General features: G+C 50.1%; 1 protein-coding gene across 3 annotated transcripts in view; it reads right to left on the bottom strand.

The window, feature by feature from the left end:
• The window catches only part of INF2 (inverted formin 2), a 189828-nt gene that overhangs the window by 35912 nt on the left and 138627 nt on the right, over positions 1-15289 (bottom strand). For all 3 annotated transcript variants that reach the window (XM_068254230.1, XM_068254231.1, XM_068254232.1), the window contains exons 14-17: positions 15120-15190; positions 13403-13510; positions 8326-8396; positions 5854-5974 (exon numbers count right to left, since the gene is read on the bottom strand). In XM_068254230.1, coding sequence (XP_068110331.1) covers positions 5854-5974; positions 8326-8396; positions 13403-13510; positions 15120-15190 — 371 coding nt within the window. The remainder of the gene's footprint in view (positions 1-5853; positions 5975-8325; positions 8397-13402; positions 13511-15119; positions 15191-15289) is intronic.

The following is a 15289-nucleotide window of genomic DNA, read 5'->3' as shown; positions in this document are numbered from 1 at the left end:
TCCGCATCCGATTCGGATCCGGATACCCCGCTATCCGATCCGGGTCGGATATCCGAATTCAAAATTTTCCGATCCGAATCCGATTCGGATATCCGACCCTAGTATCCGATCGGATTCGGATATCCGTGTTTAATCCCGGAAGTGGCCTTTAAATTGCTTTAAAAAGGTTTTTCAGGGTATATGAGGCATGTAGCATCATAATTTTGAAAAGGGAAACACTGATGATGTGGGGAGTGGACTTAAAATCCCCCCCCCCCCAAAAAAAAAATGGCTGTCAATCAACATCAGAGTGGTATCAGGAAGCAGTCGTACTGACGCAGTTGGGGCCTCCCCACAACTCGGACAGCAGACACCTCCAAAAAAAAATTACACAGCTATTGTGTTTAGATAGTTGACCATGGCACTTTTGTAGGTACCACGGCACAGTAAAAAATTAGGAGAGGTTCCAGGAAGCGGTCGGTCATACTGCCGCAGTTGCGGCCCCACAACTCGGACAGCACAGACACCTCCAAAAAAATTACACAGCTATTGTGTTTACATAGTTGACCATGGCACTGTTGTAGGTACCACGGCACAGTAAAAAATTAGGAGAGGTTCCAGGAAGCGGTCGGTCGTACTGCCGCAGTTGGGGCCCCACAACTCGGACAGCACAGACACCTCCAAAAAAATTACACATCTATTGTGTTTACATAGTTGACCATGGCACTGTTGTAGGTACCACGGCACAGTAAAAAATTAGGAGAGGTTCCAGGAAGGGGTCGTACTGATGCAGTTGGGGCCTCCCCACAACTCAGACAGCACAGACACCTCCAAAAAAATTACACAGCTATTGTGTTTACATAGTTGACCATGGCAGGTACCACAGCACAGTTCAAAAAATAAGAACCTGGCTTCATGAAGATGGAGTCAGGAGGTTGTGGTGGTAAAGGGTGGTTAAGCAGGCATAGTGATAACCACTCAGCCACTTCATTTCCCCCTCTTGCCAACAACAGGGGCCAGGAACTCACCAACTGCCCAAGCCTCGTTCATCTTTAAAAAAGTCAGTCTGTCCACAGACTGGCCTGACAGACAAGAGCGCTTCTCAGTGACCACGCCACCGGCCGCACTGAAGCACCTTTCCGACATAACGCTGGAAGGCGGGCAGGACAGCACTTCCAGGGCGTATTGCGCCAGCTCGCCCCAGATATCCAGGTGCTTCACCCAGTACTCCAAGGGGTCCACAGGGGTGTCGGTGTCAAGCCCGCTATAGGACCCCATATAGTCGGCCACCATCCGGGTCAAGTGCTGGTTCTGGCTTTGAGAGCCGGATGCTGCTGCAGGCACCTCCTCTGTAGGCAGCAGTACTGGTGTGGCATAGAGCGCCTTTGTCAGAGACAGCAGGTTTGTTGGGCGCCTGCTGATGCTGGATGCAGGCACCTGCTGCTGTGCTGGCTGGACTGAGACAGCAGGGGGGGTGGGAGTCCGGGGGAAGGCTTCCTCCAAGCGCTGAACCAGAATCCGCTGCAAGTCCCTGATTCGGCGCACAGGGTCTCCTCCTACAGGCAGGAACTGAGCCAGCTTCCCCTTCAGCCATGGGTCCAGCATCAGGGTGATCCAGATGTCCTCCCGAGCACTCATCTCCTTCACCCTTGGGTCTTTGCGCAGGCACTGCAGCATGTGCACTGCCATGGGGAGGAGGGCTGCCATCTCTGCTGACCTATCATCTTCTGCACCGCTGACAGTGCTGTCGTCCTCCTCTGATTCCGGAGCCTCATCTTGCTCTCTCCACCCCCGCACTACTGCAGCTGCACTCCGCTGTGCCCCCTCCTCTTCAAGGTCAGGGACCTCCAACTCCTCCAAGTCCTCCTCCAACTCCTCCGAATCCTCCTCCTGCTGCACAGAGGTGGACTGTGAAGTGTGCTGCTGCTGCTCCTGCTGGATCAAGGCTTCCTCTCCCACTTCCAGCAGAGCATCGAGGGCCTTGTCCAGCATGCACACAATGGTCACCCACTCACACAGCGACGCATGGTCCCGGCTGACCATGTTGGTGGCCTCCAGGAAGGGTGCCAGCACAAAGCACACCAGCTGCATTTTTCCCCACTCAACAGGGCGGATGATGTCTGGGAGGTCGGTGGTGCCGGCCCCCAACAAGTTGGCATCCATGGTGGCTCTGGCCAGGTACAGGTTGACAGCCCGCCTCTGTTCAACCAGACGTTCCAACATCGCCAGGGTGGAATTCCAGCGTGTTGGAACGTCTATAATGAGGCGGTGCTGTGGGAGGTTCAGCTCCAGCTGCACGGCTGTAAGGGTCGCTGTGGCACCACCCGAGCGGCGAAAATGACCCACCGTTTTCCTTGCCGCTCCCAAAAGAGTGTCCATCCCCTGGTAGGTGTGCAGGAATTTCTGCACCACTAGGTTCAGGACGTGGGCCAGACAGGGGATGTGGGTGAGGTTTCCCCGCTGGATGGCGGCAACCAAGTTTGCCCCATTGTCAGCCACCACCTCTCCGACTCTGAGGCCTCTGGGGGTCAGCCAACTCCTCTCTTGCTCTCGGAGCTTGGCCAAGACGTGGTCTGCCGTCAGCTTGTTCTTGCCCACAGTGACCATCTGCAGCAGCGCTTGGCAGTGGTGGGCCTTCACGCTGCTGCTGAGGCGGGGTTGTTTGGTGGCGGATGGAACCGGATCAGAGCTGGAAGCTGCTGCACTTCCCCTGACCCTGCTGCGGGGTGGCACCACCCACCGGGGTGATGATGCTGCTGTCTCCTCTTCACCCCCTTCCACCAAACTGACCCAGTGCGCGGTAAAGGACAAGTAGCGGCCTGTCCCGAACCGGCTGCTCCATGAGTCCATTGTCACATGGACGCGCGCACCAAGCGCATGATCCAGCCCACGCTCCACGTTTGCCTTTACAAAGCGGTGCAGTGCTGGGATGGCCTTGCGTGCGAAGTAGTGCCGGCTGGGGATTGGCCAATTCGGCGCTGCGCACTGCAGGAGCGCACGCATCCGGCTCCCCTCCTGCACAAACGAGTACGGGAGGAGCTGGGAGGACATGGCCTGTGTCAGCAAGCCGTTCAGCTGGCGTATGCGACGGCTGCCGGGAGGCTGAGCCCTGACCACAAAAGAGTCACTCAGCAAGGTCTGGTGGTGGGGGCGTTTTAGGCTTGCACGGGAAGCTGAGGAGGGAACAGAGGAGACCACTGAGGAGGACTGGCTGCCTGAACAGGCCTCAGTGTCAGCAGGAGTGGCAAAGCTGGTTATAGTGCTCTGACCTCTGCAAGGGCCAGCGCCAGCTTCCTTCAGCCTCTTGAATTCCTGATGCTCAGGTTTGTGCTTATTGCCCAGATGGTTGATGAAGCTGGAGGTGCCATAACTGGAGGGGTGAGACCCTCTGCTCAGCTTCACATGGCATAATTTGCACGTTACAAATTTGCTATCCAGTGAGGGCAGATGGAAAAACTGCCATATTGGGGATTGGAGTTTTCCCTTACGTGGCTCAGAACGGGATGCTGCTGTGGATTTTCTCCCGGTGGTGGTTGGGGCCTGGGGTTGAGTGGTGTGGCTGGTGGTAGTCGTGCCACTGACAGATGGAGCAGCAGCCTGCGGGTCACGTATTCCATGCCCACTGCTGCTCCTGCCAATCCCTGCAATGCTCAACCTGCGTGCCATACACACTGACTCCTCCTCCTCAGAGTCAGAGCTGACATGCCCCTCCGGTCGCTGGTAGTCCGGGTCCTTCACCTCATCATCAAACTCCCCTTCGTAAAACTGCTGGGATGATGAGCCCGCCTCAAACTCCTCTTCTGCTGACACATCATGGACGGGCTCCCCCCCAACAATTACTGTCAGCATCTCAGACTCTTCTGTAAAGCCAATTTTGCTGAGAATATTTTCTCTAGGGCTAGGGCTGGTGGTGGTGGCCTCACTGTCACTGGCTTGCTCCTCGTCATGCGCCATCTGCTGCATCACAGACGCGGCGTCCTTCTCCAATCTGCGCCGCTGACCCTGCTTGAAAATTGACGGAACACGCTGCTGCGTCTCTGCAGCGTGACTGCCAGTGGGTAGCGGCGGAATGCCTGATGCGGCAGAACTGCTGCCAGAGGCCGCAATGTTGCTCACTCTCCTTCTGGCCTTGCCCCTCCCCCGTCTCACACTGCCAGTGCCAGAGATAGTACAAGACTCACTGTCACTGATGAGTCGACGTCACAGATGATGTGTGTGGGGTACTTGGTGCACTTTTATTATTGGCGGCGGGCTTGGAAATGATCAGCAGATTGACAGACAGGAGTACAACAACTAAACACACTGACACTGCTCACTCAGCAGCAGCACAGCAGCAATAATCTGTAGTACTAGCACTGTCTGCAACTACACAATATAAAACCACAGTAGCAGTAGTAATAGCAGCCCAGCCAGCAGCAAGGAGCCTGGAGTGTGTGCACACAGACACAGCACACACAAAGACACAGGACCTAGTAGCAGGCACAGGCAGCTGCTGCAGCTGAAAGACTGACTGACACTAACAAATTACACAGACTAGCTAAGCTAACTACAACACAATAAAACAGAAGGTGTTTTAGTGTTAAAACGCTGGGTTATCACTGGGATAATGTACTTGCGTCAGCCAAACACACTGGACAAACTATCTCAGTGGCAGTCACAAAGCAAGGACGAGATTCTTAACATGCCCCCCTCCTTATATACAGGAGGGACTGGCCAAGGTTCCCCTCTGTGATTGGGTGCTTGGGCTTAGGCTGGGAGCGCTCTGATTGGCTGAATGACGTCATGGACATCATGTCCATGGTTACAGTACCCGGATTCGGATATCCGACCGGTATCCGCGGGTATCCAGGTTATGCGACCAACTATCCGCATAGAGCTATCCGGATTTCCGTCCAGCTATCCGGAATCCGGATCCGATCGGATAGGCCTAAAAAGTTCGGATATCCGAGTCTATTCGGATATCCGGTATCCTGATGAGCAGCACTGGAAGCTGGCTTCATAAATAGGAGAGCTCTTAACTATTACACTATCCAGCCACTCAATTGGTGTACAGTGTATATAGCATATACTATAGGATGCTGTAGAAAAGCATTTGCAAACAGACAACCAGGGATCCTCCAGTCTCCTCAGTGGAGCAAATTTAGTAATGCATCATTATTGCATGAGTGATCAGGGAATAATCTGGGACTGATTCAATACATTTTACAAGTATTTTATAAGAGTAACTCGACCACATACCGGGTCATACCCCCTAGTAGTCAAAAACCTGCCCTACCTACATCTTGTAGCTTGTTCACAGGTATACACTAGGCTTTCCCCTCCGGTCCTCCAATGACCTTCGCCTAACTGTCCCATGCATTTCCCACTCCCATGCATGCAGGATTTCTCTAGAGATTGCTCAGGATTTCTCCCACCCTCTGGAACTTTCTTCCACCACCCATCAGACTTACCCTTCCTTGACCACATTCACGCAAGCCCTCAAAACCCACCTCTTCAAGATGGCCTACCCATCCCTTACCACACAGTAACTCTCTACTTAATATTTATTCTACAGCCTTACCTAGTGTTTACCTCCCCTCCCCTTAGATTGTAAGCTTTTGACAGGGTCCTCATTTCCCTAGTGTAGTCTACACGATAGTGTGCTCCTTTCCTAGGACTACCTCGTACTTGTATTACTGGACCTACCTAACCAGCCCAAAATCACATGATTATGTATTTTGTACCCAGTTTGCCTTGTATAGCTTTGTCCTATGTTCTGTAACCTTGTTACGTCGGTCATCCTTTGTATCATTGCATGTATTTATTGTCCAGCGCTGCACAATATGTAAGCACTTTATTAGTAAATAATAATAGTCTAGAATAGATGAGACGTACCTGAATGGGTTTCTCATACTGTTCCCGCACATCATCTGGGGACTTGGACACTTTATTATGAAGATCCTTTAGTCTTTTTTGATTGGCACTAGTTTCTGTATACAAATTTTCTATATTGACCCTACAAATGTAGATAATTGAAAAACATTTTTTTTACAAAATGTAAACAAAATTGAGGAAGGGGTCTGCAGATGTTATATATGAATTCATAACGTTCCCCTCTATGAAATAGTTCATATTTTCTGCAACTGCCAGGCTACGTGTTAAAAGCTGAACAGCCTATTCTGGCAACAAGATATGAGGAAACTGTGGAACTTAAAGAGGAACTCCAGTGAAAATAATGTAATAAAAAAAGTGCTTCATTTTTACAAGAATTATGTATAAATGATTTAGTCAGTGTTTGCTCATTGTAAAATCTTTCCTCTCCCAGATTCACATTCTGACATGTATTACATGGTGACATTGTTACTGTGGGCAGGTTATGTAGCGGTTTCTAGCTGTTCTGGCTGTTACAGACAGCTGTAAACAGCCATTTCCTGTCTGTGAACATTGTTACATTGTGGCAGTTTGCCCAGAGTACCGCGGTACCCAGAGCTTCTTGTGGGAGGGGTTTCACCACAATATCAGTCATACAGCGCCCCCTGATGGTCTGTTTGTGAAATGCAATAGATTTGTCATGTAAAAGGGGGTATCAGCTACTGATTGGGATAAAGTTAAATTCTTGGTCGGAGTTTCTCTTTAAGCCTCCTACACACATAGGAGGGGCTGTCACTGGCAGGGATCAGGACTGGATCCCTCAGGGCAACAGTTTGGGGCCAAGGCAATACAGATCCGCCACTAGCCTCCAGAATCTGTTACTATGGAGGGAGGAGGAGGAACGATGCGCGTTACATGACGGAGCTGCTTTAAGCAGGTGGAGTTAGGGCTCATTCACACTTTGTGCGCTTCTGTCCGTTTTTAGCACGTTACAGATACATGTTGCTGGAAAAAAAGCGGACAGAAGCAGACAAAAGCGCACTGGTGTGAATGAGCCCTAAGTGGGAGAAAAACATGCAAACAATTCTGAGTTGGTGCATGATTATGCAAATTCTGCATGCAAAATGTATGCAGCTTGAAAATGGACCCATCCAATCCTGCCAAGGTGGAATTCAGTTTGTGTATTTTCAAGCTACATACATTTGCATAATCTTGCATCAACTTAGAATTATTTGCATCTCATTGACCATCCTTATTGAGGTGTATAAGCTAAGAAGGGAACAGTGGATATACACAGGTATAAAAAAGGTAGACAGAGTCCTACCTTAAAGAAGGACTCACTTCAAGCTTAAAGCGGACCCAAACCAAACATTTTTTTTAATTAAAAATATATATAGTTGCACTACGCTGACACATACAAAGATAAATAAACACTCCTTCAAGTCTATGAGCATTTCAGTGCATGCTTTTCACCCTTCTCCTTTCACAACTAGGGTTATACAGGTGGCAGCCATTAGCAATTCCTCCTTTGCCGGACACCACCTACTCCACCAGTTTGCCGGATCCTGTCCCGGCAATATGAAACGAAGGGAGGGGTTCCTCTAATAAATGTAAAATATTTTATATTTGTCATCATGCAGCTGAAAAAAGGCTTCTATTTAATATTATAATTTAGAAAATAGATTTTATTTCTGAAATCTTGTATTTTTAATTTGGGTCCACTTAAAAAAAATAGGAACTTTATTTTTACATTAGACCACACGTTTCAAAACTACAAGCAGCTTCCTCAGGTCAGTGGAAGTGTGATAGTACAGTATGCATCTGTCTCGGGCACCCAATACTGATGTTTCTTTTCTCTCTTTTTTTCCCAAGCTAGGAAGGGGGTTTTGGTTAGTGTTAGGCACAACAGAAATAGGAGGCTATGGGTAGGTGGGTAGGCATAGGGTATGGGTGAGGTTAGGCAAGATAGCTGGGTTGGGTAAGGATTTGGGATCTTATTATTCCATCAGCTGCCTGCAAGTGACAGTCATACATAATCTATATTTAGTTAAAGTGTACCAGTGATGGTTCACTATTGCTAATTTATACTTACCCAGGGCTTCTTCCAACCCCCTGAGCAGCATCGAGTCCCTCGTCTCTCACTAAGACTTGTGCTAATCCGGGCAGACGCGAGCTTCTGTGCATGCGTGGCTGGGCCACGCATACACCCCTCGTCGTGCTCCCGTCGCAGAAGACTCCAGGGGACGGGAGTGTGCAGGGGTGCGGCCGAGCATGCGCAGAAGCCCTCAACTGGCAGCGACTGACTGGATCACCGGGAGTCGTACCGCCAGAACGGAGGGGCTGATGAAGACGGCGAGGAACTCAGTGCTGCTTATGGGGCTGGAGGAAGCCCCAGGTAAGTATACATTAGCGATAGTGTACCATCACTGGCACTCTAACGAGAAAAATATGTTTTTGATATATACACACACACACACACATATATTCTTCACTTACCCGGCAGCTGCTGAAACATTCTCGAGATCTTTTGGAAGCTCAGTAAGATCCGTGTGATTCACTTCAATTTCCTGCAGTTGTGGATAAGAGTCAAGTTAGTAAAACTCCTGACCTGGAAACATTCCTTCAGAATAGCTCTCAGCTAGGAAAAACTGGTCTGATTCCCACAGTCCAAAACAAGCCGGGTTAAAGGCTGAACTGGATTTAGCCAGCGGGGGGCAGTGGACTGGAGGCAGCTCTTCATTCCTTGGGTAGCAGGACACAGGGACAGATTACAGGACACTATACTTATGTATTCATTTATAGTCCAGGAAATGCAAGTTGTCATTCACAGAAGCATGATGTAACAAATATACATTCTTAAAGTAAAGCAGAGGGGAAAAAAAGCTTGAAAACATACTTCTATGATCTATAGGAACTGGGATCAATCCCAAAAACATACAGATAAGTTAATAAGCTTCCCCCTAAATGGACTAAAAATAGACTACGATACATACACTACATGGTACATACATAGACATAAGACCAGTGGCCTAGCTAAGGAGCTATGGGCCCCGGTGCAAGTTTTACATGGGACCCCCCCAAGCACTATATTAATAACAATTGTAATGGTGCACCAAAACCTGCCAAGGATTTCCAGCATCAGAGGTGCAAGAAGGGAATGGGGACAGATTGTTAATGATTACTACCAGGGGCGTTCCTAGGGTCCTTGAAGATAGGTGGCACCTGGGGGCACTAGGTGGGGGCTATGTGCGGCGCGCGCAGCAGCAAAAATGGGCAGGGTCATGCAGTGAGTGGGCGTGGCCATGGGTGGGGCCAATCGTACATTAGATTAGGACAGTGGTGGCGAACTTTCTGGAGGCCCAAACTGCAACCCACAAGTCACTTATCTATCGCAAAGTGGCAACAGCAATTTAAACTAAATACTATACAAACGTTTTAACACATACATGAACATTATGGAAAATCCAAGTTGAAAAACTGAAAAGATAAACAATTTCATCCATCCTACTCCTGAAAAAATATATTCATTTTTTTTTAGAACCTCCCAGTTTAATTTTCTGTTTTAAAAAAGTAGGTTTAATGCTATTGTCTCATATGATGATGATTCAATTTTTCCCATAGTCTCGCAGTTAGCAATCATGTGACCCCCAACAAGACAAATTCAGCAATCATGAGGCCCCTATCAAGACAAATTCAAAAATCATGAGGCCCCCAACATGACAAAGTCAGCAAGCGTGAGGCCCCCAACAAGATAAATTCAGCAGTCATGAGGCACATAAAAATAGACAACATTTCACATAAATAGGCAGAATGCCCCCTTAATATGGTAGACACCTCTCACCTGGCTTCTGAATTCTCCTCTACTGGCTGCTGTGCCTGGCTGGCAATACTGTTTTTGGCTGGATTGGGGATGATGTGTGAGCTGAAAAGCCTGGCAGTGATGCTGTGGCCGGGCTGGTGGTGATGCTGTGGCCGCTGTTGTGGCTGGGTTGGCTGGCTGTGATGCTGGGCTGTGCTTAGCTGGTTGATGTAAATGCTGGCCTGACTGGTGGTGATTCTGTGGCCTTTTTGATAGTGATTCTGGGCTGGTTGGCTGGTGGTCATGCTGGGCTGGCTGGCCTGGATAGTTTAGGCAGTGACAGGTGCCCCCTAGTTAAGGTAGCGCCAGGAGCCCCCCAGTGTAGGTGGTGACAGGAGCCCCCCAGTGTAGGTGGTGACAGGAGCCCCCCAGTGTAGGTGGTGACAGGAGCCCCCCAGTGTAGGTAGTGACAGGAGCCCCCCAGTGTAGGTAGTGACAGGAGCCCCCCAGTGTAGGTAGTGACAGGAGCCCCCCAGTGTAGGTAGTGACAGGAGCCCCCCAGTGTAGGTAGTGACAGGAGCCCCCCAGTGTAGGTAGTGACAGGAGCCCCCCAGTGTAGGTAGTGACAGGAGCCCCCCAGTGTAGGTAGTGACAGGAGCCCCCCAGTGTAGGTAGTGACAGGAGCCCCCCAGTGTAGGTAGTGACAGGAGCCCCCCAGTGTAGGTAGTGACAGGAGCCCCCCAGTGTAGGTAGTGACAGGCGCCCCCCAGTGTAGGTAGTGACAGGCGCCCCCCAGTGTAGGTAGTGACAGGCGCCCCCCAGTGTAGGTAGTGACAGGCGCCCCCCAGTGTAGGTAGTGACAGGCGCCCCCCAGTGTAGGTAGTGACAGGCGCCCCCCAGTGTAGGTAGTGACAGGCGCCCCCCAGTGTAGGTAGTGACAGGCGCCCCCCAGTGTAGGTAGTGACAGGCGCCCCCCAGTGTAGGTAGTGACAGGCGCCCCCCAGTGTAGGTAGTGACAGGCGCCCCCCAGTGTAGGTAGTGACAGGCGCCCCCCAGTGTAGGTAGTGACAGGCGCCCCCCAGTGTAGGTAGTGACAGGCGCCCCCCAGTGTAGGTAGTGACAGGCGCCCCCCAGTGTAGGTAGTGACAGGCGCCCCCCAGTGTAGGTAGTGACAGGCGCCCCCCAGTGTAGGTAGTGACAGGCGCCCCCCAGTGTAGGTAGTGACAGGCGCCCCCCAGTGTAGGTAGTGACAGGCGCCCCCCAGTGTAGGTAGTGACAGGCGCCCCCCAGTGTAGGTAGTGACAGGCGCCCCCCAGTGTAGGTAGTGACAGGCGCCCCCCAGTGTAGGTAGTGACAGGCGCCCCCCAGTGTAGGTAGTGACAGGCGCCCCCCAGTTGGGTAGTGAGTGACAGCAGGGACCCCCAGTTGGGTAGTGAGTGACAGCAGGGACCCCCAGTTGGGTAGTGAGTGACAGCAAGGACCCCCAGTTGGGTAGTGAGTGACAGCAGGGACCCCCAGTTGGGTAGTGAGTGACAGCAGGGACCCCCAGTTGGGTAGTGAGTGACAGCAGGGACCCCCAGTTGGGTAGTGAGTGACAGCAGGGACCCCCAGTTGGGTAGTGAGTGACAGCAGGGACCCCCAGTTGGGTAGTGAGTGACAGCAGGGACCCCCAGTTGGGTAGTGAGTGACAGCAGGGACCCCCAGTTGGGTAGTGACAGCAGGGACCCCCAGTTGGGTAGTGAGTGACAGCAGGGACCCCCAGTTGGGTAGTGAGTGACAGCAGGGACCCCCAGTTGGGTAGTGAGTGACAGCAGGGACCCCCAGTTGGGTAGTGAGTGACAGCAGGGACCCCCAGTTGGGTAGTGAGTGACAGCAGGGACCCCCAGTTGGGTAGTGAGTGACAGCAGGGACCCCCAGTTGGGTAGTGACAGCAGGGACCCCCAGTTGGGTAGTGAGTGACAGCAGGGACCCCCAGTTGGGTAGTGAGTGACAGCAGGGACCCCCAGTTGGGTAGTGAGTGACAGGAGGGACCCCCAGTTGGGTAGTGAGTGACAGGAGGGACCCCCGTTAGGTAGTGAGTGAGTGACAGGGACCCCCGTTAGGTAGTGAGTGACAGGCGCACTCCCCACCCCACCTACCTTGCCGCGTCAGACCTCAGGATCAGCAGGCGACCCGACCAGATAGAGCGGGCGCCGGGCACAAATATGCGGAAGTGATGTCACTTCCGCATATCAGCGGTGTCCGCTAGGTCCTAGCGCCCGCTCTATCTCTTCGCCCGGCACTGATCGAGGTCTGAATGGCGGGGACAGCGGAGCAGGGCAGAGCGGGGCAGCGGCGGCCGCCGGCCGGGAGATCCGTGGCACCCCAGGACAGATTGGGGGCTAGCGACGCCCCTGATTACTACTATAGCATCTATAGAAGTGATTATTACCAGCACAGGACTAATAGAGAGCGAATACTGTGGTTGAGGGAAGGCCCCTCGGGGGCCCCTCTGGCCCAAGGGCCCCAATGCGGCTGCAACCTCTGCACCCCCTATTGCTAAGCCACTGCATAAGACTATGGTAGGGATTAGACTGTGAGCCCCTCTGAGGGAGAGTTAGTGACAAGACTATAAAATCTGTACAGCGCTGCGGAAAATGTCAGCACTATATAAATAATAGAGGGGGCGTCCTAAGACCAGGCCACATCTAAGTGACTACCAACAGAGCTGTGCAGAGCCCCCTAGAGGCAACTTACACACATTGCCAGACAGTTTGAACTTGCTAAAACGAATCTGCGCATCTCCTTCTGCATCACGTCTGGACAGTGAACAGAGTCATGAAAGCCATTTGTTTTTGCCTCTGAAAATGCATCTAAACCCGCTGGTTTATGGTGCACAGATACCCCCCTAAGCACACCAAGTCATATATCAAATCTCTGCTGCTCTGGGCTGTGTGGTCTTCCTCAGGCTCTGGATGCATTTCTTGGCCTCTGGAGGGGAAAGGAACACTGTCCACCTTCCTGAAATGAAAACCACTTCCTAGAGCAGCCGGCAGATGACCAATGGACATGCAGGTTGGACCGAATGCTTTCCTTTGGGGAAGCATGACAAGACAACACAGAGCATGGATATCGCACTTTTCTCCTGGTGGACTCAAAGCGCCAGAGCTGCAGCCACTAGAGCCCACGTATTAGGAAGTATTGCCCAATGTCGCCTCACGCACTGGCTTACTGAACAGGAAGAGCCGAGATTCAAACCCTGGTCTCCTGTGTCACTGGCGGAGCCCTTAACCAGCACACTATGCAGCCATGATAACTATCAGGCATTAAGAATGCCAGAAAACAATTATTATTATTATGTACTTGGCATTTTCCACAGCAGTTTACAGAGTACATAGCCATGTCACTGACTGTCCTCAGAGGACAGCCTTTTTAGCCTTCTACATAAAAATCTGGTACTTCTTGGTTATTGAACTGGGTAGGTTGAGATTATTATTTATTTGTACTGCTGTAGGTCAATATTTTACAACTAATGTAGCTACTTGCATGGACCAGGTAACATGTCGGTCTACAATATCTGGGTTTGTTTGTTGCATTAGCACAAGCGCACAAACTCAACCTGCGTAATGATCCGCTCGGTAGTGCAGTGGATGTGGAAAACACCAATGTGCATCGCGTACATAGCGTGCTGTACAGATATGCTGCTGTTCCAGCACAGTGTAAACCAGCCTTTATGCTTTATAAAAGGGAGGGCAATAATCACAACAATAGTACTGATCAAACTCTATACATTACCTCTAAGATATGGTGCAGCAGAGTTATACGGGTCTGGTTTGCCTTTGTTTCGGTCAGCTTTAATAAGGTGCTTATTTTAAACCCATTGGCATTTCCAGTGTGGCTACCCTAGAAGACAGATTAAGAGAGATGTAATCACCAGAAACGCAATTTTGGAAAATAAAAAGTAAGAATAAATTGCTAAAGAAAAAGTTTCATTTATGCAATATTAGAAATAACAGAACCTGTTGCCATGGATACCATGTAGTAAAAGATCATCCCTTGCTGTCACTCTGTCCCCCCGACTGAGAAAGTGGTGGGTGCCACAGAACGCATGGGTAGTTTTTCGGGGGACAGAGTGCCAGCGCAGGACGACCTTTCACTACTGTACACGCCACAGTAAGTATCCTGTTTTTTTTCTCTCTTTGTCCTGACCGGTCAGTACTATTGCCATTTGATCTGATACTGGTGAGCAAATTATTACAGATGGCACAGCAGATTTATTGCAGTATTTATGTGGCGATAGTGGTGGCATTGCATGCACAGGCATTTTTTTGGGCTGCAGGTATTTATCTTGCAAGGCCTGGTTCACATTAGCATTAAAAAGCAGACCGTAATGGATACTGTATGGATGTGAACACATCCAATGTTAACCTATGGAACCGTTCACATGCGTCCGTTCACTCCACTGAATGGAACGCAACTTTGCTGCAGTACCAAATTTTCCAGACCACTGAGCCCACAGGAAGATGAAGCCCTGCACTGGGGGCAATGAGAAAACAGAACGTTTCTTCGCACCAGTGAACAAAACGGACTGTTCGTAAGGTTAATACACTGAGGGGGGCTGGGCGTTACGCTCCACTGGGAGTGGGGGTTTGGGGGGGGGGGGGGGATTGTGTACCTGAGCGTGTAAGCGGGTGGGTGAGGGAGGGGTTTCTTACCAGGCTTCCATCTTCTTCCCCTATTGTGTCCCACATCACGTGACTACCAAACTACCTCCTTCCCGGTTGAAGTAGGAAGTGTGGTAGTCATGTGACGCGACGTGAGACACAAGGAGGAAGACAGAAGCATGGTAAGTTAACCCTCCCTCACCCATCCAGGTGCACGGATCGAAGTGAAAATGGATCTGATTGACCGGTGATTAGATCGGTTTTCACGGATCCTTTAGCCAGTGTGATTGAAGCCTTACGGATCCGGTGAAGCGGAAATCGGATCTGCATTACCGGATCTGCTTGGCTTTAAAATCTGATGTGAACTGGGCCTTACTGTGTCCAGCACATGTGGGTGTTGTAGAGATTATGCAAGATTTGATGCATTTTGCTAGTATTGTATTTGTTAGGTATTCTCTGCTGTTTAGTATTATATTACTCAGCTTTCACCCACTCTTTGGTTTTTAATTGTTTTTATGTGCTATTGTTTTCCAATAAAGATTTATATTATTAGCACAAGCTAACAACTCAGTTCTGTATTATATCCTAGCATGAACGTATTTTCTCTATTTGACTAAATTTGTGGCTTTGGATCTTAAGAACGAAGCCAACTCTATAAACTGACTGTTCCTAGAAATAAAGAGAGCATCAAAGACTATTTCCATAGTTTGTATATAGCGATGCCAAGCCAGTCAGCTTCCTTCAATGCAGGATTTGAAATGTATGTTCTACGGCAAAATATTAGTTTCCAAGGTAACACAATACAAAATAGGTTTAATATTCAGGAAGTATAATTAGCCGATACTCACATAGTTTAAGAAGTTCCCGACTTTTAGGACGAGCTGACAAAACAAGGGAAGTCTGTGACTGCTCAGAATATCTGGAGGGAGAAAAAATAAAAAAAAAGAAGCACTCATTAGTAAGACAGGTATTTAAAGCCGCTCCACGGTGATAAAAATAGCCGCACAATTTGCATGTA

The sequence above is a fragment of the Hyperolius riggenbachi genome, chromosome 9 (genome assembly GCF_040937935.1).
Source record: "Hyperolius riggenbachi isolate aHypRig1 chromosome 9, aHypRig1.pri, whole genome shotgun sequence".
In the NCBI taxonomy this organism is placed as follows: Eukaryota; Metazoa; Chordata; class Amphibia; order Anura; family Hyperoliidae; genus Hyperolius; species Hyperolius riggenbachi.
Note: the sequence above shows the minus strand (reverse complement) of the source record. Positions and strands in the feature narration are given on the sequence as shown.